General features: G+C 28.1%; 1 protein-coding gene across 1 annotated transcript in view; it reads right to left on the bottom strand.

The window, feature by feature from the left end:
• LOC136988718 (tudor domain-containing protein 3-like) overlaps positions 1-24,175 on the bottom strand; it is a 73,234-nt gene that overhangs the window by 29,638 nt on the left and 19,421 nt on the right. Inside the window, exons 2-9 of the mRNA XM_067286672.1 lie at positions 19,030-19,114; positions 17,567-17,632; positions 12,121-12,281; positions 6,850-6,994; positions 5,397-5,502; positions 3,840-3,976; positions 3,053-3,230; positions 957-1,076 (exon numbers count right to left, since the gene is read on the bottom strand). Coding sequence (XP_067142773.1) covers positions 957-1,076; positions 3,053-3,230; positions 3,840-3,976; positions 5,397-5,502; positions 6,850-6,994; positions 12,121-12,281; positions 17,567-17,632; positions 19,030-19,114 — 998 coding nt within the window. The remainder of the gene's footprint in view (positions 1-956; positions 1,077-3,052; positions 3,231-3,839; positions 3,977-5,396; positions 5,503-6,849; positions 6,995-12,120; positions 12,282-17,566; positions 17,633-19,029; positions 19,115-24,175) is intronic.

Here is a 24,175-nt window from a genome sequence, read left to right as displayed (position 1 = left end):
AATACAATAATACACATTTTTATTCTTAAAACTATAATATATATTAACTTTATAATAAATGATGTTTTTTATAAACAAAAAAATATTGTTTTTGTATGCAATTAAATTCATTAAGGTTAAAAGTGATACCATGTAAATCTTTAATATTCATAATTTTTAATCTGAAATGGATGAGGACTTCTGATTTATCTGAGATAGCATTGGTCCACATTACCTTCTATAATTTGGATTCTGCTGTAACATTTAATTAAATATTCCAATAAAACTAAGAACAGTAAAAATGTCTTTATTTAGCAAACTGTTGTGAAAAGAACCGATTATAATAATAATAAGCAATTTACAATAAAAATATATCTCAAAGAAAAATTTAAATGGTCTGCAATTATACTACATATTAAAATCATATTAATTGTAACAGTTACAATATTTCTCTAATCTAATGCTGTATCTGTTGCATTCATTGATCTAAGATCAATTTTCTAAAATTCTATAAACTTTGAAAACAATTTTTTCTACTAGTTTTTTTTTATTTTTTAAATATAACAAAATTTATAATGATTTATCAATAATGCTTAAAAACACAATTAAGATAACTGAAGTTTTACAAGAAGAATTAGAAAATAATAATAATAATATAAAACGTTTATTGCAATTAAGGCAAGCCCTGTTACAGGAGAGAAACTTATCTCCATTTTATAACTGAATGCAAATATCATTGTATAGTTTTAGGTTTTAACAACATACTTTCAGAAAGCATTAAAAAAAAAATGTATTTTAAATAAATCTAGGTGAAAATTTTATGAACAACTTATTACATCTGGTATTTATATTTCAACCAATCATTCTTGTTGTACTGATTTATGAATTAGGGAATAATCTATTAGTAGTATCTTATTATTTCATTTAAATTAAATTATACCAAAGCAATCAAAAGCAAATTAAAAATGTTGTTATACCTGCTGGAAGAGAAATTTGAGTTTGAAGAAAGTCAAAGAGTGTAGATTGACCTGAAGGTCGACTCTGTACAATACCATCAGACTGCTGTAAATTCTTTTCTCGTTTCTTAATATTCTGATCTAAAAAATTCAAAGTACTATTAAATTGATTATTATATTCAACCATATAAAAATTATTGATTTAAATTAATTTTATATTCTGTAGCAAATATTTTATTTTTTCATAAAGAAAAATTTCTTTATTTCATAAATTTTCTTATTTTCTATTTAATAAATTACCTTCAAATTAACCAGCATAACACAGTTTAACTTATATTCATGGAAGTGTCATTTTGAAGAGGCATTATTTAGAGTAATAACTTTACATTTGAACTGACTACTTCCAAATGATGATAACTTACATGGAGAAAGATTAGAAATATATTTAAATTTAAAATGATTAATGGAACAATTAAGCACAAACAATAGATAATGGCATGGAGATATTCCTTTGCAATGGTCTTGACTTAATATTTAGAAAACCTACGCATGAATGTATAAAAGCATTTCAGAAAGCAATACTAAACTCTCAGCAAAAACATGACATTGAGAAGTTTTCTTTTTCAACTTAACAATAAATCTTAAATATAAATGTAAATTACTCATTAAATAGTTGTTAAATAACTGAATCAAAATACTGTATTGGCAAAACTAAGTTCAATCCTCATGATATTTATGAAAGTGATTTAATTGTCAAGTTCCATCAACTGTCATAACTCTCACAAACTTGATAGAAGAAACTTTTAGAAGTTTGGAAAAACTGTTAGTATATTCATTAAGAAATTTAGTTAATATATCTAACAAGTTGCAGGCTATTACTGATAATACAGAAGGGCTTAGATCAGGCATGTCAAAGATATGGCCTGCAAGACAATTATGTGCGGCCCGCGACATGAATTCAATAATGCTATTTGTTTATATTTTATTATCTTGATTTCAAAGAAAATGTGATATTTTGTACAAATAATACTTAATAAACAAAATTGTTGAACTCAATAATAAATAATAATAATTATTATTATTACTATATTATCTTGCAAAGACTGACTTTAATTTGAAATTCAAAAGATGAAATAGAGAAAACAATGTAAACAAAAAATTAAACATAAAAATAAATCAAACAAATAAATCAAATAAAATAAATAACTCTATGTTTAATTTTTTGTTTACGTTGTTTTCTCTATTTCATCTTTTGAATTTCAAATTAAAGTCAGTCTTTGCAAGATCATTTATTACATAATTCGCACTATTTTGCATATAAAATGAGTGTTTTCGAAATATTAGTAAATTACAGTTTATCCTTGTACTTTGAGTTTTGGAATCCTTATTTTCGAATCAGTTAACAGACCTGCTTCAGGCCTGTAAATTGGCTGAAAATATTTGTTCTGTGATTAAAGTTATTGCTGGAAAAGTACAAATGGTGTTTTTTTTTTTTTTTAAATTTATTGTCAAATCTGGGGTTATTAAAAAAAGGTTTTTGAGTCAGCTACTTTTGGGCTACTTTTTAGAAAATTTTTGGCTACAGAAGCTAAACACATCTGGCCCGATGTCATACTCCAGACAAAAAATTGGCACTTAAGTAGTTTGAGTTTGACAGCCCTGGCTTAGATACTATTAAAAAAACTAGCTTTTATTGAGATATCAGAATTTATTTGGGTCTGCTTTTTTTTAAAATTTTACAAAACTTTTTAAAAATACACTTTTAATTAAAAATTTGTGCATGTTTTCTTATTTACTTTATTACAACTTTATTTTTATAACTATAAATCTTATCTAAATATTATTTTTTAAATATAACTCCAATATTAATTGTTAATTTAATTTTGATTTATATTCATCTTGTTCAATTTTATGTTGACAAGCACTGTAACTGAATTAATATAGTTTAACTGAAATATTGAACAGAATTATGTACTTTTCCATACTAATACCATTTTTAAGTACATTTAAAAAAAATAAATATTTGTCAAGTGTTCATGATTATATATATTTAAGTCTAATAGTTAAATTTAATTGATTGCAATCATATAATTTTATAAAATTCATATTATTCTAACCTTGTTTTGATGAAACAGTTTTATTTTCCCATTTGTTATTTGCTTGACTTTTTGTAGCAATCTGATGCATTGAAGGAACAGTAACTGATTCAGAAATTCCATTTTTGAAGTTTAAATTCATTGATTTATTGTTGTATGAACTTGAAGAATTTGAATTATTACTATCACCATCTGGAATCTATTGAAAAAAATAATAATATACATTTTAATTACCTATGGCATTAAGTAGAGGAGAAAATATCAAACACTAAATATTTTACAGTGATATCAAATATTAATAAATCTGCTGAAAATCTCTGAGTTAGATTTGAATTAATTAAAATTATTTTAAGGTTAAAAATTTAAACCAGAATAAAACAAGTTATCTAACAATAACATTCATAATTAGTAAATTTGGAATAATATAGAATAACTGACAATTCTAATTGAACAAGAGTTATTCTATTTGAATTGTGCTTAATCCAATCCTTTAACCCTTTTGAGTTTATTTATACCCAGGGAGTCATCTTTTCCAGTTTTGAATTGCAGAAACATTTTTTTAAATTTTAAGAACATAGTTTATCTCAATATTGTTTTATGTCTATATGATGCTTTATATTGACATAAAATTATAACAATTTCTCTTAAAAAGGTATTAACTAATTTGACATTCTTGATTCAATAAAATTATTTAATAAAAATGGTGCTTAAAGACATTAATATAATATAATAATTAATCTAGAATCATATTATTACATTTTTATTTTATTTCATAAACTTTATATTATTTTAGGAAATTCTCAAATACCTGTTTTCCTCCACCAAAAATTTTCTTTTTTCCCTCTTTAGCTCGAGCTATCTCTGCTATAGTAGCCTTTCTTTGCTGTTCAAAAGCTTCATTTTCTTTACCTTCTTTTTGAGTTTGCTCTAATGATTTAAAGTTACCTGCAATTCCAAATTACAAATAATACAGTATATATATATATATTGTAAGCAATCATATAACTAAAAAAAACCAGTTTTATACGATATATTGAATGTCAAGAAAACTATAAATGCAATTTGAATAATTTGAAATACAGTGAAGTGTTTAAAATCTGGATTTGGTTGTCAAAAATGAATATTAAGCCAATCAACAATGGAAACTTCATTGTTGGTTGGCCTGTGTTCTTTCAGCTATGTTCTGTTAATGTCGTAACATTATAACTTAGCCTTATTACAAACTGATAATTCAGCAGATTGTCTGGCTTTAATTAAAAATCAGGTTTATGGAGATGTTATAACATTCATTTAGAATTTTTTAAATTTTGAAATTAGGATTAGTGTACTTTTTGTTTAAATATAGGAATTCTGTAAATTATATTCGAAATTTTTGTAAGTATTCCTACATTCCTTGTGAAATACCAGGTTAAACTTAAAACACCTAAACTTGAATTATATTACATTTGTAGTTTACAGTACTTAAAATGCTAATTTATAAGTTTATTTGAAAAACTTATCCTTGAAAAATAATTTTCTATATTCAATATCACATTGTCAACAAGTATTAGTTTAATGTTCTGGTTAATGTTTAATAAAAAAGAATATTTTTTTTATTACCAGAAACATTAAACTAACACTAAAATTAAACAGTAAACACTAATTTTTAATCCTTCACTTAATCCTTTCAATAAGGATTTATTGAAGGATTAAAAATTGTTTTGTGATAATTAATAAAAGTTAGTATTTCTAATGAATGATTTTTGTTCTTCTTTTCCTTCCTTACTAACAATTGCTGCAGAGTAACATTGTTACATGGAGTTCCCTATAGATTTATGCAGAAAATATGCTGTCACAAAGTTACCTCCAAATGACAGGGTAAATTTGTGACAAATATTTTTCACAATATTGTTTAAAACAATAAATTAATAATTAAGAATGCTACACGTAAAAAAGGAGAATGTTAAATCTTCTTAAAATAACAATTAATGACATGTTTGGTCCAATAATTTGGTAATTAACATTTAAAAGAAACATGAAAAGTGTCATAAAGTAACTCTGGTTTACCAAGATATATATCTCATTATGGAATTCAAAACTCAAATTAAAAATTACACTGCTGTTCCAAAAGAATAATGACATTAATGCTGAATTAATTATTATTATTATTATTAATTCAGCATTTATGTTACTATTCTTCTAAAACAGCAATATAATGATGATGTAGTATGAGAAAACATTTGTTTAAATTATCCAACAGCATATTGAATATTTAAAATCATTTCATAAATATTGAAAAAATTAATAATAATATAATATAATTTATAATATAATGGAATAATAATAATATTATATTATAAAATAATATAAATGTTATTGTTTTTACCTCTGATATTTTTCAATGAATTAGTATCAATGTGTTGTCCAAATGGAATCCAAGGAGGTGGACCACCATCTGATCCAGTTGTAGCACGTATATGGCAAGCAAGACTCTATTTCATAAATAATTATATACTGATAATCAATGAGTTATAAATTTTGTAAAATATATGATATTAATTCAATATTCTTAACATAATTATATTTTTAAAAAATAACACAAGGTTGAACAATTAAGTTTTGAGACTATTTTTGTATTTCTTCCAAGTTAGATTAATAATATTGTTGTACCAACTATGAATTCAAGATGCAGAAGGAAACTTTTTGACCAAGTTTTGAACAAAAAAAAATTTAAGCTTTCTTGTAGTTTTATTAGAATGTTTTAGATGAATGAGGATAAGAAGTGGAATTCTTGAAAATGTTTTGAATTAAAAGAAAAAGGACTTCTTGATTTGATGTTTGATGTGTTTTACTAGATATATAACTTAGATATTCTTTCTTTTCTCTATAAGTCTTACATGTAAGTCTGAGAATTTCAATACAGTACAATTAACATCCAAAGGTTTACAATGCCAATGACTTTATTCATCTAATTTATTGTTACAAATGCATTTCAAAACAATGTATATTTTCGTTCCCTCTTCAGTTCTAATTAAGTTAAAAAATAGTTTCAACAAGTTTTAAATTCAAATACCAAGTGTGTTGGGATGGATATTAAGAAAAGAAGTTTATGGGGTTTATAATAATTTGGTCAATGAGATAAAAATTGAAGATACACAATTTAAAACTTTATTCATCTGAATAAAGTTTTAAATTGGTATAATATGGCTATAGATGTCCATGGTATAGCATGACTATAGAAAAATACAGCCAAGTTGATATAAAAACTTCATCTATCCCAGAATCACTTTTCTTTATTTTCATTTCCTGCATAAACTTGCTCCCTAAATTGTGTAATTTTTGTGAAATTTTGTTGCTATCAGTATTAAGTTTTGTTGCAATTAATTTTAATGTTTTTCATTTCTTATTTTGATTTCCATAACTTGTAGAATGTATATTTCATAATAGCAGGTTCTCTTCATATAGATATAAAATTTTCATTTTTGTATCACTCCATATCTTCTTGCCATCCAACATGTTAAACTCTTACTTTTAACTTGCTAAATAACAAAACAAACTAGAAGTATTTTAAGAAATTGCACAACAGTTATGTCTGTTTAGACAAACAAACACAGATGTAGTGTGAGGATTTCTGAAAGTGCTGGTGAGTCAACTTACAAAGCTGTTTGCATTAGTATACTAAGTCTAACACAGTAACTAAGTCCCACAAGTAACAGTAGTGTCAGATATAGCAATTTGTAAAAATTTTCTTGCTAGTCTACATGCATCTTAAATTTTTAAAATATTTCAAAATCATACTTTAAAAAAAAAAATAAAAAATAAAAATTTCTTTAACTTACTTTACTAAGCTCCCATTTTTCTATTAAAGCACTCACATCTCCTCCCAAAACAGTAAAGTGATTTTCACTAAGAATTAAGAAGGAATTTTGAATTTTAACTTTTCCTGGTTTTAAGTATAATTTTGTACCTGGAGGTATGTCTTGGCTGAAAAGTCAAATATTTTTTTAGTATACAGTTACATAAATATATAAAAATAATAATAAAATTACCTTATAATATAATAATAATAAAATTATCTTATAAATTATTATTATTATAACTGTTTCTAGCCCGATAACTTGGCTTTGGTTGGTGTATTGTATAAAGTTACTTCAATATAATAACTTATATTGTAAATTATTTAATATTTATTTATGAAAATAAATTAATTTATGTTAGTTAGCCAAAAGCCTTAAAGCCCAAAAATCTTAGCCAAAAGGCATTAAGATTTATTAGCTGATAAAACAATTTGGAATAATATACAATAATTCAAACACAGTAGAAGCTCAATAACTTGGGAACAGAAAATATTGATCAGTTAAGTGGAATGACCAATTAATGAGATTCAAAATATTTCATCTATCAGGTGCTAATGAAAAAACAACACTCAGTTCTTTATTTCTATATGTATAAAATACAGTTATCTATTAAAATTATATTCATATTACAAATAAAGTAAATTTATATATTTTTTTTGTTTAATTCTAAATTTATGTTTTTAATATTCTAGGAATAGGCCTATATATGAACGGTTTTGATTTTACAAATTATCTGTTTCCACTTTAATTTTAAATTTTAGCTTGTTTTAAAATTTTAAATTCCATAACCAATTCCTACTTTCTACTTCGCACTCAATTAGCTTCATGCTATTTTCACTGATAAATTATTATTTAACCTAGTCTGATATTCCATGATCATGCATAAAATATGTTCTATTAAGCATTGAAAATATTCTGAACTAGTAATTCCATTTTCAAAAATATTTTAAAATGAAATATACTGTGATTTTGCAATATCTACTGAGAAAGATAGTCTATAAACCAATAATACCTTATTATCTGTATAAGAGGGTATATAATATTTATATGTATAATAATAATAATTCTCCTGACGGTCACCACCTGCTTGTGGTGGAAGAGCCCAGTAATTTTACTGATCCATAGGGGAATGCAGGCTGAATCACAAGCTCTTGGTAGGGACACCCATGCCAGTAAGGTCTATGGGGAGAAATGAAGCTAAGAGCGACCATACCCACATTCTGTGAAGATATTTACGTTGGGCAGAAGCTGACGTTTGATAAATAGGCCGCAGTCTCCCTTGGTTACCAGTGGTGAAAGCAGCACTGGCCCAAGCATGGCTACTACAATGCCCTCAACAGATATGATGAACCAACCAAGCCTTGGTGTTTCTGTGGCAATGCATCCACAGACCACAAAGGCTGGAAAACCACTTGTGTGTTTGCCATAGAATGACTGAATTCTATGATAAGCACACAACAACAAAGAAACATACACATGGCGTATGTAGACTAAAGAAAAGCATTCGACAGTGTTCCACACAGTTTGCTGCTACATATTCTACACGTACAAAATACATCCATCACTCATTGCATTCTTCCAAAACACTATGCAGCACTGGAGAACAACACTATGTCTCAGGGTTAGCAACACTTCCATACAAACAAACCAAATATTCATTAGACGAGGAATTTTTCAAGGAGATTCCTTGAGTCCTCTCTGAATATGCTTAGCCCTAAACCCTTTATCCAACATGTTAAACAACAAACAATATGATTACAATATCAGACATGAAAAAACAACACAGTTTACACTGTCACATCTCACGTACATGGATGACATAAAACTTTATGCATCCACGCAAAAACAACTTCATCAACTCCTACAAATCACACATTCATACACCAAGGACATACAAATGGAGTTTGGCCTAGACAAATGCAAAACATTTCACATAGAAAAAGGAATCCTGAAGAAAGAAGATTTTGCACTTGGAAATGGAGACATTATTGAATCCATGGAAGAGGCGAGTTCTACAAGTATTTAGAATTCCAACAGGCCAATCTAACAGAACATACACAAATATAGCAAAGATTAATTAACCCTTCCATTTAAAGATGGCGGACGTGGCCTGATTGACATAGTTAACCTTCACTACAAACAAATACAGTCACTGCGAGAGTTTTTCCACAGAAAAGAACAAACATCACAGTTACATAAAGCAGTAACTCTAGCAGATTCAAATAACATGCCATTAAACTTGCACTCATGTCATATGGACACGACATAACACAACATATAAGAAGCATAGACACCATTAAGCAATCATGGGCTCAAAAGGCACTCCATGGCAGGCATCCTTATGACCTGGCCCAAGATTTTGTTGGCAAAACTGTGTCAAACAGCTGGTTAGCTCGGGGATGCCTCTTTGGGGAGATGAAAGGATTCATGATTGCCATACAGGATCAGGTCATAAATACTAAAAACTACAGAAAACACGTACTCAAAGATACAACACTCACAAATGACACATGCAGAAAATGTCATATCTTGCCAGAAACTATACAACACATCATTTCTGGTTGCAAGCTCTTGGCACAGACAGATTATTTACATAGACATAATCAAGTAGCAAATATAATATATCAAGAGCTTTCAAAGAAACACAAATTAGTGAATATCCATGACCCATACTACAAATACATTCCACAGACAGTATTGGAAAACAACACGCACAAAATGTACTATGACAGAGCCATAATTACAGATAAAACAATTTACCACAACAGACCAGACATCACACTCATTGACAAACACAATAAAATCACATAGACATACCTATTCCAAACACTCACAATGTATAAAACACATGTACTGAAAAAGTCAGCAAGTACACAGAACTTGCCCAGTAAATAAGGTATCTGTGGAGGATGGATAGGGTGCTTATTGTACCTGTCGTTCTCTCTTCTACAGATGTCATACCACATACACTACACTAAAGCTTGGGCAATTACAATTGAATAGAAATACATACATCACACTACAGAAGCCACTATATTGAATACATGTCATATTGTGAGGAAATTACTGAATACAGACACACACACTGATACACTTTAATTTTTGTTTTGGTTACTATGCCTTGACTTTGGTCCAGCATAGTACACAGCCACCAGTGTTAACTGAGTATATCTCACATAACCCAACATAATAATAATAATACAGTAGAGACTCGTAAATTGGCACCCCAGTAATCAGAATCGCCGGTAATCGGCACGATTTTCAGTCGGACTGTGTCGTGCTGAATCGAACGTTTTTGATACTAGATTTACTTCTAAAGTATAATTTTCATGTTTTTATATTCTTCAATATATTTATTTTGTTTGTACAAAATGCAGAAATAATTTTTAACGATACAATAGCCTCGATGATTATTATAAAAATTTTCGTTAGGCTTAAAATCAACGAAAATTCAACATGAAGCGACACACAATGGAGAAAAATTCAACAGGAAGCGACACGCAACGGAGAAAAATTTGAACATCGGACAGGTTAATATATTTTTTCGTACATAAACCGTAATCGGAACAAATCCCTAATCTGAACAACCCCAGTCCCCAATTGATTCCGATTTTCGGTTCACTACTGTATTGTAGAATAGCAAATAATTATATATATATATATATATATAATTATTTATTTGATTACAAAAAGACTGGATATTAAATTTTCTAATTGTTATAGATTTGAAAACATTAGTAAAGCATTTAGTAATGATTTGTAAAAACTTTTTCTGCTATAAGAGGATTACAAAGTGAAAAAACAGTAGCAATATAAGCTTCCATCAGGCACATTCAGAGTTGCCAGTTTAGTGAAACATCTACCAGATCTACTGGAAATATCAAAATTTAGTGAAAACTCTGGTGGGTAGCAATTTTTAGTTAGACGAATTTAATAGGTGCTAACACCTGATTAATGACTTCTTAAATTCATTAATCAGCTGTTTATATTTTCATTTTATATAATAATTATTATTCAATATCCAATTAGTAATTAGATTTGTAAATCAATTAAAAATAATTTTAGTATGTGTTTTTAATATAATTTTAATTTAATACTATATCCAATTTTAGTTTTTCTTGTATGTTTTTGAATCATTAAATAGAATTTTATTTTTAAGCAGTGCTGCCACAGCTGCAGAAAGCTTAAAGTGAAATCATTGCTAATATTATAATTTTAATCTGTTAAATAATAAAAAAATAAATACATAAAAATTTAAACTCTTGTTTGATAACTACTCTTATTAAGCCTAATTGATTATTAAAATACAATAGAACTTCTCTAACTCTAAGCTCAAAGGGACAGAAAAAACTGAGTTACAGATGATTAGAGTTAGTGAACAATATATAAAAAAATACTGATTCTGAATAGATTTGTATTTTTACCCCTCTTCCATTATATAAAAAATCTTTAATAGTTTTTATTTTAAACAGCTTGTATAATGTCTATGAGTTACAGACATTTGAGTTACAGAAGTTTTACTGTACTTTTGCATTCTAGTTACTTACTTAAATGTCATTTTGTCACAGAACACTGGCAAAAGAGTACATTTACATCCATTAACGTTAAATAACTTGTTGAACAGAGAAATAACAGCTGACTGTACAGATGCTATGTTGTTTTGTCATCACTGTAGCATTCAGAAGCTGCTTGCATCCAAGTAGTAAAATTACTACTTGGATGCAAGCAGCTTTCGCTTCAGTACAGTTGTTACACTGCTGAATTTAGCAACGAGCAGGTTGTTAAATTTTTTTTTTACATTTCGAACAACTGGTTTCATTGCAAGACATACAAAAGTCTAGAGCTGATTGCCCACTGGACAACTAGCAGATATTCTTAATTTCTAACTCTGCAATATAAGTGCATGTGAAGTCAACAAAATTATTTTACTCAAGCAATACTTATAAAAATGATCACATAATAAAATTGAATATGTGTATGATTTAAAAACATAATTCAAGCATTTTAAGTATTTACCAATATTTTTAAATTGGTTGAGATGCAAAACCTTAAATATCTCAATGGAAAAACAATTGGACTTGCCACTTAAAAAAAGTTTCATATTCATAAGTTGCATAATTATTTTAATCATTAAAAATCTATCGAAGATATACAGTTCATATTTAAAAACAAAAAAAAATTACATTATTATATCAATTATTTATACATTATGAATGTTATAAATTTATGTATATAACAAAAACATTCAAGTACCTTATTGATTTCCAGTTACCCCATTGTATAGCATTACAAGTGGTGTGACCATCTGTTAGTTGAACTCTAAGCAAGTCAGGAGCATTGCTATAACCACTGTTTACTTTTGGTGAACTAACATTACGTATTTTCTGAATCTGAAGAACTGCTGGTCCTGTTATCTAAAATACATCAATATTAATTTTAAATAAAATAGCATTTAATTAATGAAATTCTGAGAACAATGTCTATTATTAAATTTTCTGGTTTAAATACTACTGTATATTAAATTAAAAAATAAATTTATAATAATTTTCTATCAGTTATAATTCTTAAATCCTAATCACACGTTCCTTTATACAAAAAAATAAATAGCTGAAATCAGGCTTGAGAAACAAAATACAACATTAGTAACCTTTATTTCCTAGAAAAAAAATGAAATTGCTCAGGACTAAACAACGAAAGTTGCAAATTGTTGTCAAGTCAAATCACCTGATAATGAAAAACAAAACTTGTCAAATGCTCTGTGATCCAGGATTTCCAACTCAAGAGATTTATTCTGTTTTACTGATATCTTTGAAAGCAAATGGAATAAAATAATTTTTGTAGTAATTATTTTAAACTACTTCTACAGTGTTCTATGAATACAGATCATTAGCAATGTGTATAGCCTGTCATTTTTATGCCAGTTCGTTCATTCATGGTAGAATATTTCTATATGTTCATTAGCTTGTTTCAACTTTTTCCTTTGCTGTTCAGTATCAATAAAACATCTTTTGATCATGATTTTACAGATACTATTAAATTAGTTAAATAGTCATTTAGTTACTGTTATCATCTATAACAATTAATTACTTTTTTGAAAATTATCTTGCTTAATTCTTTAAACATGAAATTGGCCAAAATCAGATTAATCCATTTGAGATGAAATTGGTCAAAGGGAAAGTTGTGACTGGTTTTGCTATACAACTTCTCCTTGTAGCTTGAGGAATAAAAACAATTTTGTCTCCAAGTACAGAGAAAGAAGAAATTTTCAGAGCTTAAAGAGTTCAATAAAACTGAATACAGTTACATAGTAATCCTCAAAGTACTTAAATTAACAAACTTTTGGTAATTTAATAGTTTATCAGCTGGCTGGATGGTGAGGCAGTAAGGCATTAGTATACCACTCTAGAACACCCAGAACCGAATCCAGACAGGTTAATAAACCCCAGGAATTTTTTGGGGATGGTATGTCCTGAATATGTTGAACTCTGTCCACGATCACTCAGCTACTCCATTGTGGGCCTAATTAAATCCACAATAGACCTGAAAATGCCCTCTTAATATCTACATAGTGTTAAGAGTAAACAAAAAAAAAATCTTGCAGATTATCTATTTTATATGTACAATATATAATAATTTGAAACTTTATACATATATCGTATATATGATGCAATCAAACAGTTCTGAGATTGAATCTGTAGCAATGCAAAGGAACACCACACAGTCATAAGAGTGAAGCTAGAGAGGCACATAGTGTTCATGAATCAGTAAACAAAGTGGCAAAATGCTGCATTGCTTAGAGATTGTTACATAAACTTTTCAACAATGCTGTAGTATGCCTTTGCAAACCCATCATGGATTCAACACTAGAGTGAAGAGCTAATATCAAATTCTGAGTAAATTTGAAAAAGCCAACAAGATACCCTTGAAATGCATTAGGAAGCCTATGGCAATGAAGCAATGAGCCAGGCAATTGCTTTAAAAGGATTACTGAAGGATAATGAAAGGTCAAGTTGACCCTCTACATTCACAATCCCAAAACTGTTGAGAATATTTGATGTCTTGTGCATGTGAATTATCAGATAACCATCAAGGACATTGTCACCAAGATCGATGTGTTGTATGGAACAGTGCAGGTGTTCTTGATGTAAAAATTAAACATGCACCACATTATAGAAAAGTTTATGCCCAGGTTCCTGAGCCCTGAGCAGAAGGTGCACAATGCACAGTCTGTGAGCATCTCTGTCTGCAAGCTTGTGATGATCCAACCTCATCTCCAAGATCACCAATGAAGGATTCCTCCAAGAACTGGACTTCCAGGGACCATTCCAAGCTTGGCAGAAACACTGAAATCAGTGCATTGATTCAGAAGGTGACTATTTCAAAGGTAATGACTGTCAAAGTTAAATAAAGTATGTTATTTTCTTTTTCTTGTTTTCCCAATCTTTAGACTTTTTGATTGCACCTCATGAATGTGTATATAGTTTCAAATTAGCTAATTTAAAAATTCAAAGTTTGTGGTTTTCATGAAAAATCAATACTTTTTAAAGTTAGGGTAGGATTTTTCACTTTGAAAGGTTGGGAACAATAATGTTATTGATTCTCATTATTCAATGAACATCAATCTCTACATTTTTTTCATGTGGTGTTATTCTTCCATAACAAAATATTGGTAGAGTTAAAAATTTACATAATGATTGTGCAATTGTATGTGATCACTAGCTGTCATTCATTGTAACAATGCTTGCATTATGTTATTATGATAACCAGTATTTGTTTATATAAATATGACCAATATAAAAGAAATAAATACATTAATAAATTTAGACACATTAATAAGTTATGAAGTTTAAAAAAAAAATAAATTTTTGTTTTATGCTAATATCTTTTTATATCCAAGTTTTTTATACTTGTAATTCAGAACAATGTTCATATATTTCTTTTGAATTTTATATGTTAAAAGAATATATTAAAATTTTTTCATTTTTCTAAAGAAAAATATCAAAAACGTTTATTTTCTTAATCTTCTTAACCCTCTCAGATGCCCTAGCACACATTTTTCATCATTTGTTGTATTTAAAATTTTGTAAAAATCTGAAGATATTTCTACTTCCTAACTTTTTATCTGGATGAAATACAGTTGACACCTTCTTTTACTGCATAAATTCTTTGAAGAAAAAATGCTGGCATCTGAGAGACACACCATGTAATACAATAGGTACAGCTTCCACTGCAAGAAAAGACATTCAAGCTTGTGACTGAATTAATTTCAAATGAGAGTACTGCATTGTGTGCAACAGTGTGACACTGACAGAAAATATTCCTAGTTAAACAATCAGCAAAAAATGTTGATACTTTCTGTATCAAAATATTTTGAGCAATATTAATTTCTGAATTAAGATAATCAATTTTTGATAACTGCTTGATTATATCACATAAAAAAATGAAAATAAAATTTAAATAATCAGTTCTGACAAAACTGGTTGTTACATTTTAAAGAAAACAAAACATTGCCATTTTAGCAGTTAGAAGTGAGATAAAAGGTTTTGTTTACAGAGTACTAAAACACTCTGTGGTTTGTTTACATTCAGGATGGGAGTCAGTGTCAACTCTACTACAAATTTCCCTCTAGAGTAATAAAGTTTTTCTACCCTGACTTTAAAATCAACCTATCCTCCAATTACTTGAGATGATTTACAGCAAATTGAAATTTGATATGTTCACTTTATTGTTTTATTGGATCACATTACAATAAAATGAACATAGAATACAAATTTTTATCAACTCAGAAGTATTTTAAATTGTTAGAAAGAAGACAAAATACAGAAATAAAAGATATAATCATAGTTTCTGATGCAATGCCAATAATGTCACAATTTTAGAATAAAAACTGGCATCTGTGCATTACCATTCAACACAACTATGACAGTTGCTCTCATATGACACACACACACAGGATAAATAAACATTGGAACAATAAGGAGCAATTTATGAAATAATAAAAGATTATAGCAATTAGTATACCAGAATAAATAAAATTATTCTGGTATAATTTGTAATTATTGTAATTTCATGCAGATAACCCATAGTAGTATAATCTACCAACATATCTTCACAAAATTACTCAAATAAAAACAAAATCTTCATAATCCACATCACTATATACCTTGCACTCCAAATTAACCACTGGAAACATAAAACTTAATAATATGCAGTTCAGAAGATATCATCTCGCATATTAAAAATGTTTTTTCTCTGTCATTAACAGCTCTTTTTATTCTATTTCTGTCCTTAAAGCTTAATACAGCATTTTTAAATCATGATCATCTTGAGTTAGTCTGGGCCCACAGTGAAGATAGCTAAGCAATGAATGATAAGGCCTAACATCCAGGAAAGATTATCGATAAAAAATTTTTTGAGTTTCCTGTCTCACACTTAAATCCATGTAGCCAGAGTTGCTGACACTTTTACTAACTTAGTCATCTGACCAGTATATGTAATATAAAATAAGTGAAATAAAACAAATGGAAAGCATAAAATATTAGAAAGGACCTCCTAAACTGTACATTTTGCAAACAGAAATGGCTGCTTAACACCTACAGTTTTTCTTTTATTGTTTCACTTCTATTTGCTTTTATTTACTAAATAATATGAAATATATAATAATCATACTGGTATATATATCAATATATATCAATACATATATATCAATACAGTAATATCTGTACTGCTCCTTGGATCCAATAAACTACTGTACAGATTTTTACAATTTATACATTTCTATGAAGTATATGACTTAGGATTCTGGCCTTGACCTTTACTTTTTATTAATTCATTCTAAAAAAAAAATGTTTTCTGCAAAAACCAACAACATTTACTTCTCTTGTTCTGCACTAGAGGTAGCACAGTCAACTTCAATTACACTGTCTTTTCACAATAACGTATTTTTAAAAAGTTTAGTTTACTTTTAATGCCAGTGTGAAGATATTTTTATTGATGAATTCATAACCACAACAAAAACATTTTAATGTGTTTTAAGTTTTTGTAACATTATGAAAAATATTCATAATTTTCCCTAATGACTTTCCAGCACTGATACTTTTCTTTTGTTTCAAAAGAACATGTATGTTCTTTAATGTAAAATCATTCATGTATTTTTAAACAAAAATGAATGAATACTGTATTTTCAAATTAATTATTAATTCTGTTATGACAATAGTGTCTGGAAAGAGACTATTGATGCTGAACAACAACAAAAAGAGAGATAGAAAATGGATAAAACCAGTGAATAGTGATAATTGGTTGTGGGTTCATGCATGATTGACAGGCTGGTCACATGGCGTTTTCTTCATGGGTCCAACACCTAAATAGGGACCAGTTTCTTTTAAAAGTCCTCCCGGGAGTCACTCTTGATAGATCACCGATGTATTGCATTATTTATTTTTGTTTTATATACATGCAAATTATTTGCACAGATACACCTAATAATAGTAAATGTTAAAGTAATCTCAAAAAATTAGATAAAAAAGATTTTAGTGTTAATATCCAAACACTTGAGTTTAAGAATTGATCAGTCAGCTTCTATTTGCTGTAGTAATTAAAACAGAAAAAAATCAACAGTCTGGTTCTAAACAGAACCTTCTAAATAGTCCCATGAAATGATATTATTATATATAAAATAAATGTGTATGCATTTACTCACTGATTCAATTCTTCCTCTGTTGATATCTTCAGGTAGGAATTTTGCACCAATTTCTCGTAAATCACTCTAAAAAGTAATAATTTAATGTATTTAATAATTTATTGTAATAAATTCATTACAATTTTAATTTTTTTACAAACAAGTTTAAACAATTATTAAAATTGAATAAAAAGTTAAATTTGAAAATAATTTTTTGTTCTCATAAAACAAGAACTTACAAATTTCAAAAATTAGAATAAATTTTTCAAGGTTATTACATTATTATTTGCATTTTTAGTATATAATTCGTCTTAACTATTTATTTAACTCTATATATAAATAATTAAAAATAAACTGCTCACAGTTTTTTTTTAATAAAAATAACAATTCCAATTATTGCAATAGTTTTCTTTTGAATAATAGCAACAGTCTCAAATGTATCTCCTATATGTATACCTTTATAATAAGCAATAACTACAAGTTATATTATCAGTCATTATTGATATAACTAAGAGAATATTTATTAATAGTTTCTATATTAAATGTTATTTAATTCATAAAGTTGTGTGTAAAAAATTCATAAAATTTTCTATAACAAGAACGGAGCCAATGTCAATATGTTATATTAGGGGTCGCCAGATCTGCCCATGAGGTCAGTTCTTCCAGCCTGCCGCCACCAAGCTAAAATATAATTATTTATATGGAAACATCATAGATTGTAGATGAACTTACTGTGTAAAAAAAATTAAAATAAGTGTAAGTAAAAATGTCAAAATTGGTCCATTCTGATTTTTGCATTTGACAATAATATAATTTTTAGGAAAATCAGTGAAATAAAAAATTTGACAACTTTTTGCAACTTTGGATATCGGAGTGCTTTTTGTGTAAGTACCTGCAATGAAGTTTCTAAGAAAAGCAATTATGAGCTTGCTGCAGCGATCATGTTTGTGTATTGGTAAAGTATTGGTATATGTTGGTTTTCTTTATTTTTGTGTATTCAGTATACTATATTGAATAAGATGGTTATGCAGCTCGGACTTGTCATTCTCTCAGTTATCTGGCCTGCTGTGAAAACGTTTGGTAACCCCTGTGTTAGATCTTGAAGTGTATTACTGTGCACCATAGCTAAGAAGTGAATGTACGACAGCAGTAAGCAATAAAATAGAACAGAATAAAAACTTCAAAATTCAATTATATCATATAATGAATGCTGTGCAGTGTTTTTTGTTGTTTTTATAATTTCAAACAGATTAAACAATATAAATATTAACATTTATCTTTTTCTAATATATGTTCTATGTATATTACATTCTACTTTGTAATGAACATGGAACTAATTTCCTTCACACATGTAGATTAATGAATATCAGCTACATTCTTAATCTGGGAAACATATATAAATTTATTAAATTACAGTATAAAATAAATTTTAATAAAACTGTAAAAAATTAAATAATAAAAAAATATACTTTTTGCATACTTACATCTAAAGCTTTCTGAATAATTGCATTGACAGTAATATTTTCTAAACCTTCACTACATTCATCAATTCCTTCTGATGTTAAATTCCTATTTTGAAAAATCAATTTATTTAGTTTTTTGTAAAATTAAGTTATATAAACATTTAAAATAATTATTTTAAATTAATAAAGAAAGAATAATGTTATATACAGCCTAAATAATATAAATATTTCTATGCAGCTAATTCAAATATTATAGTGTATTCATGTCTTGTCTTACAGTTTTGTTATTTGAACAAAAACAACTCATTAAGTCATTTAATTCCTTTGTCAAATAAAAAAGATTGTTAAATATAATACAGATAAACAAAATTGTTGTTCTTGAAACACTTTCAAAACCAGAAATAACAAAAACCCAAATAATCAGTATTTGGTTAATTATGTGAAGCCACACTTTATACTTTCTATCCCAGACATTATACATGAGTGTCTGAACAAAATCTAATTTAAAGTCTGCATAAAATATTCACAGTCAAAATGAATCAATTTAACATACATGGTAGGTATTTAATGATGCTGACATTGAATATACTATGCAAATACTATCATTTTAAGATTTGAGGTGAAGGATGGTCATACCCTACCATATACATCACTACAATACATTTACTCACACACACGATTAAACTGTACATTTGGTTATGTTTATTGGGCTATTGGGTTATAGGGAAAGATACCCCTAAAACATCATTAAAATACATTGTCATCAAACTTAGGCATGCCTTTAAAGTTTCAGTCTTCTATATTAATTAGAAGTGGATGAAATTTGAGTTGCAAGATTTAAGGGCATGATACAAGCAAGTTAACTCTTTAAGCTCTAAAACTTTCTTTTTTCAATGTACCTGGAGACTAAATTGTTTTTACCTCTCAGGCAATGAGGGAAACTTGTATAACAAAACCAAACAACTTTCCCATCAGCCGATTTCATTTTGAACAGATTAAATCAAATTTGGCCAACTTTGTGTTTAGAGTTAAATAAATGCATTAATAAGAATAAAATTTTAAATGATACATTCTGATTATACCTCATGTATATGATTAGTATAAAAATATTTTTTAAAAATTCTGAATTCCAATGAAGAAAATAGATTTACTTTGGTTTTTTTTTGAATTTGAGTTTTATATATTTATTTAAATAAAAATAATCAAGTGATATAGATTGATAATTAATCTGGTCATAACTTTGTTAATGAACTATTAAATATTAGTTAATTTGGGCTAAAGGTAGGTAGTTAGGTCACCATTTTGTATTAAATTTAATAATTAGAAATAAAGTAATTAAGCTAGACTAATCTGGAAAAAGACTGATCTAGAATAGGACTTAAATCTGCAACTTCTGCTTACCACAACAATGCATTATAATTACCTGTGTCTGATCCTACTTCCAAACCAATTAATTAATGAGGTATAAACATACATGTCATTCTTGCAATGCTGAATGAGGATGACTACATGCTCATAGCCATGGTACTCATATTTCCATAGTTCATTAGCCAAGTTATAGCCTGATAATTAATCTGGCCATAACATTTGATTAGTTATACAATTTGGGCTTAGTTTTTTCTAAGATTTATTTATATATTTTAATAGACTAAAATTATTCAAATTACATGAGTAAAAGTCTATATTTTAATAAAGTTTCTATAATCTTCAGTATAAATATAATATTTCCAATATAATTTAATAAATATGAAAACAGATATGTCTTGAAAAATGATTTAAAAGTATCTATTATCTATTATTATCTATTACCTATTATTATTATTATCTATTACATTCATTTAGTCCAATAAACAATATCAAATTGTTACCATAAACATTACATGATGTATTATTACATTTGATAATTGTGCTAAAGCAATGGTATTCAAACATTTTAACAGTGCGACACTAAGGTAATTTTCCGCAACCCATAGGTTGAATACCACTGTGCTAAAGTAATAGAATTGATAGAATGGTCAAAGTCAAATATCAAAGTTCTTTCTCCCTACAATATGATCTATTTAGAAACTAAAATTCTATTTTCTAAGACACAATTGTCATAAGACGTTTGCTTTTTTTAATTCCTACGCTAGCGCTTTCGATATTCATATAAATATCATCATCCAACAATTGCCTAAATATTCGGGCTATAATATGGCTATAATCAAATAATTAATACAAATAAATTTGGTACTAGAGGTAAGTGTTAGGTGCCATCTCTTATCTATATTAATAAGTATAATTTTAATAACTTAATAAATAATTTAGAACCTTCTGGAAGAAAATAACTGACCCGGGGCAAGGCTTGAACCCGCAGCCTCCACTTGCCATGCAGTGTGCTACCAATTGCACCACCTGGACCCCAAGCCAGCCCTCATTTTCAGGAAGCATTTAAATTTCAATATAACCTTCCATGGTAACTAACGGCACTGGCTGGAGATGACCTTACGTCATCCACATACCTCAGATATAACATCGGGTAAGATATGGAGAGCAGGAAGTCAAAAACTCTGTATTTGACGTGCCTCATAATTAATTCTGCTAAGACAGGATACAATGGCAAACCCACTAGGACACCCTGTTCTGGAGGTATATCCTCCCATTAAAACGGAAGTAATTATTCTCCATGATAAAGAGCAAAGCTAACGGATCTCTAGAACTTGTTGTGTAAAACCTTTTTTTTAAAAACATTTTTAAAATCACATATCTACACGCATGTGCTTAGAGATGTGGAGCCAACCACATAGAAAGACATAGGAAAGTGGAGACAAGCAGTCAGTTATTATTATTTATACATTTATACAAATTAACCCAAATATCAGGCAACTCAAGGGTGGGAGAGTTGCACAGGGCCAATAACGTGGTGAGGAGAGACTCCCAAATGAACACAAGGCTCCTTTCACCATATCTCCTAAGTAATACAAAGCAGTCCCAAAGTAGGGTGTTATTATGTTGTATGATCATCTTGGACAATTCAGTGTTACATCTTCCCACCACCACAGAATGCTGGTACTTGGCTAATCAAGAAGACAGCATTCTGGTGGTAGCTCCTATGTAGCAGGTGCATGTCCCAGTTGTATTTTCTAACATTGTTCCAAATCTGTACTTCAAAAGTTTTGTTCTGAAAAAGCATTCTATCTGATAAATAATCAATAAATATCAAGCAATGGGATCAGTTAGTATATACATTAAAAACAATAATATTTAAAATTGTAAAAATTTTTAAAAATAAACGAGTTTCAAAAAATTAACTCTTTTTTATCCGATTTCGAATGAGCTAAGAACTGAGATGGACACTGAAAATTAACAAATATTCCTTACTTTATTGTTCTTTATCCATACGTTATTATCTGAATTATCCAAATGCATTTCACAAATTTCTTTGCCTCTTCAGTGGATATTACACCTTTTCAACACTGTTACATTTATACTCTATCAAGTTTTCCCAGCATGCATCTACAGATAAACCCGTATTCAGGTTGATGACATTTGCATAACTTTTAATACAATAATGTTCTGCGATGCGTCTTGTTACAATATTATCTATTTTATACAATATTTTAATATTACTTCTATTTATGATACAATTATTATTTTTACAATGTTGATACCATGGGGATTCGGTTCTTTTCAGACGAATTGCCGCCTCATGCTCTTTAACACGTTGTTCAAGTTGTCTTCCTGTTTCACCAACATAGATCTTACTTCTTGGACATGTGCATATTAGTTTGTAGACGACTCCTGCTTTTTTCAAAGGGTCGCTTGAATGTCCTACCCTTTCTCTGTTCACCACATAAATACTTTTGCTTAATCTATTTTTCTGCTCACCCACTAAGTTGACAGAACAATTTTTAAAGTTATTTTTATATCTTTCAAAAAATTTTTTAATATATGGAATTTTTATGTATAGATTATTACTTTTTTCTTTTTTTACATTATATCTACTTATGGTATAACTATTGTACCACTTACGTATTACTTGTTGGGGGTAATCGTTAAGCAGATATTTTTTAAACAGGTTTTCAGTTTCAAGTTCTATATACTTCTGCAATGTCGTTCTGTTAAAAATTTTTCTTAGTTCCATTAGGAAAACATTTCTTTTTATACCTAAAGAACAGTACGATTTATAGTTGATTACTTTATCATTATTGCAAGTCTTTGTATACTTACGAAATAGTAGTGTTTTTTCTTGTCGTGTGATTGTAACATCTAAATAGTTAATTTCATTATTTTTCTCTTCTTCGTAGGTGAATCTAATATCATTGTTTAAACTGTTTGCATAAGTTTCAATGTTTTTGGCTGTGGTAATATTGGAATCATACAGGATCAATATGTCGTCTACATACCTGGCGTAGAAGGAAATGCCTTGGAACTGGAAAATCTTTTGATCTAATGATGTCATGCATATATCTGCAATCTTTGGGCCTATAACGGACCCCATTGCTATCCCATCTTTTTGTCGATAAAAGTCTGTAGAAACCGAAAAATAGTTGTTTTTAAAAGCGAATTGTATAAATTCTAAAATGTAATTAGGTAAACTATAATTACTTAAACATTCTAAAACAAAGTTCCACTTAATTGATGGGTACATTGATTTTACATCCAGACTCATAAGTCTAAAGGATTCCTTACTTTGGCCATATAACAGATGCGAGATTAGTTGATCTGTATTTTTTATACTGTAGCTAGAATCTGGTATGCACTGTAAATAATTTTTTATATAATGTTCTAAATTATATAATATAGAAAATTTAAAATCCACAAGAGGTCTATAAACATTTCCTACTTTATGAGTTTTAAGTCTGATATTAAGTTGCGGTATACGTATCCTGTTAAAATCTATTATCTTTTTATAATCTTGGTTTGTAAATTCTTTTTTATGTGTCTTCATTAACTTTATTAATCCTTTTTTAATATCTTCGGTTGGATTATTATGTAGTTGTTCATATTCATCAGTAGATACTATTTCTTTTTTCTTCAATTGTAAATCTGAATTCGTAATAATTATGAGTGCGTGAGATTTATCTGCTTTTATGATGGATAATTGTTTATATTTAAAGTATTTGATTAATCTATTCATTTTACTAGTTATATTAACTGCTTTTTTATCTACTATATATTGGTTGTA

This window comes from Centruroides vittatus, unplaced genomic scaffold, assembly GCF_030686945.1.
Source record: "Centruroides vittatus isolate TY-2023 unplaced genomic scaffold, ASM3068694v2 scaffold_386, whole genome shotgun sequence".
Lineage (NCBI taxonomy): Eukaryota > Metazoa > Arthropoda > Arachnida > Scorpiones > Buthidae > Centruroides > Centruroides vittatus.
The sequence above is the reverse complement of the archived record's forward strand: the minus strand, read 5'-3'. Positions and strand labels throughout refer to the sequence as shown.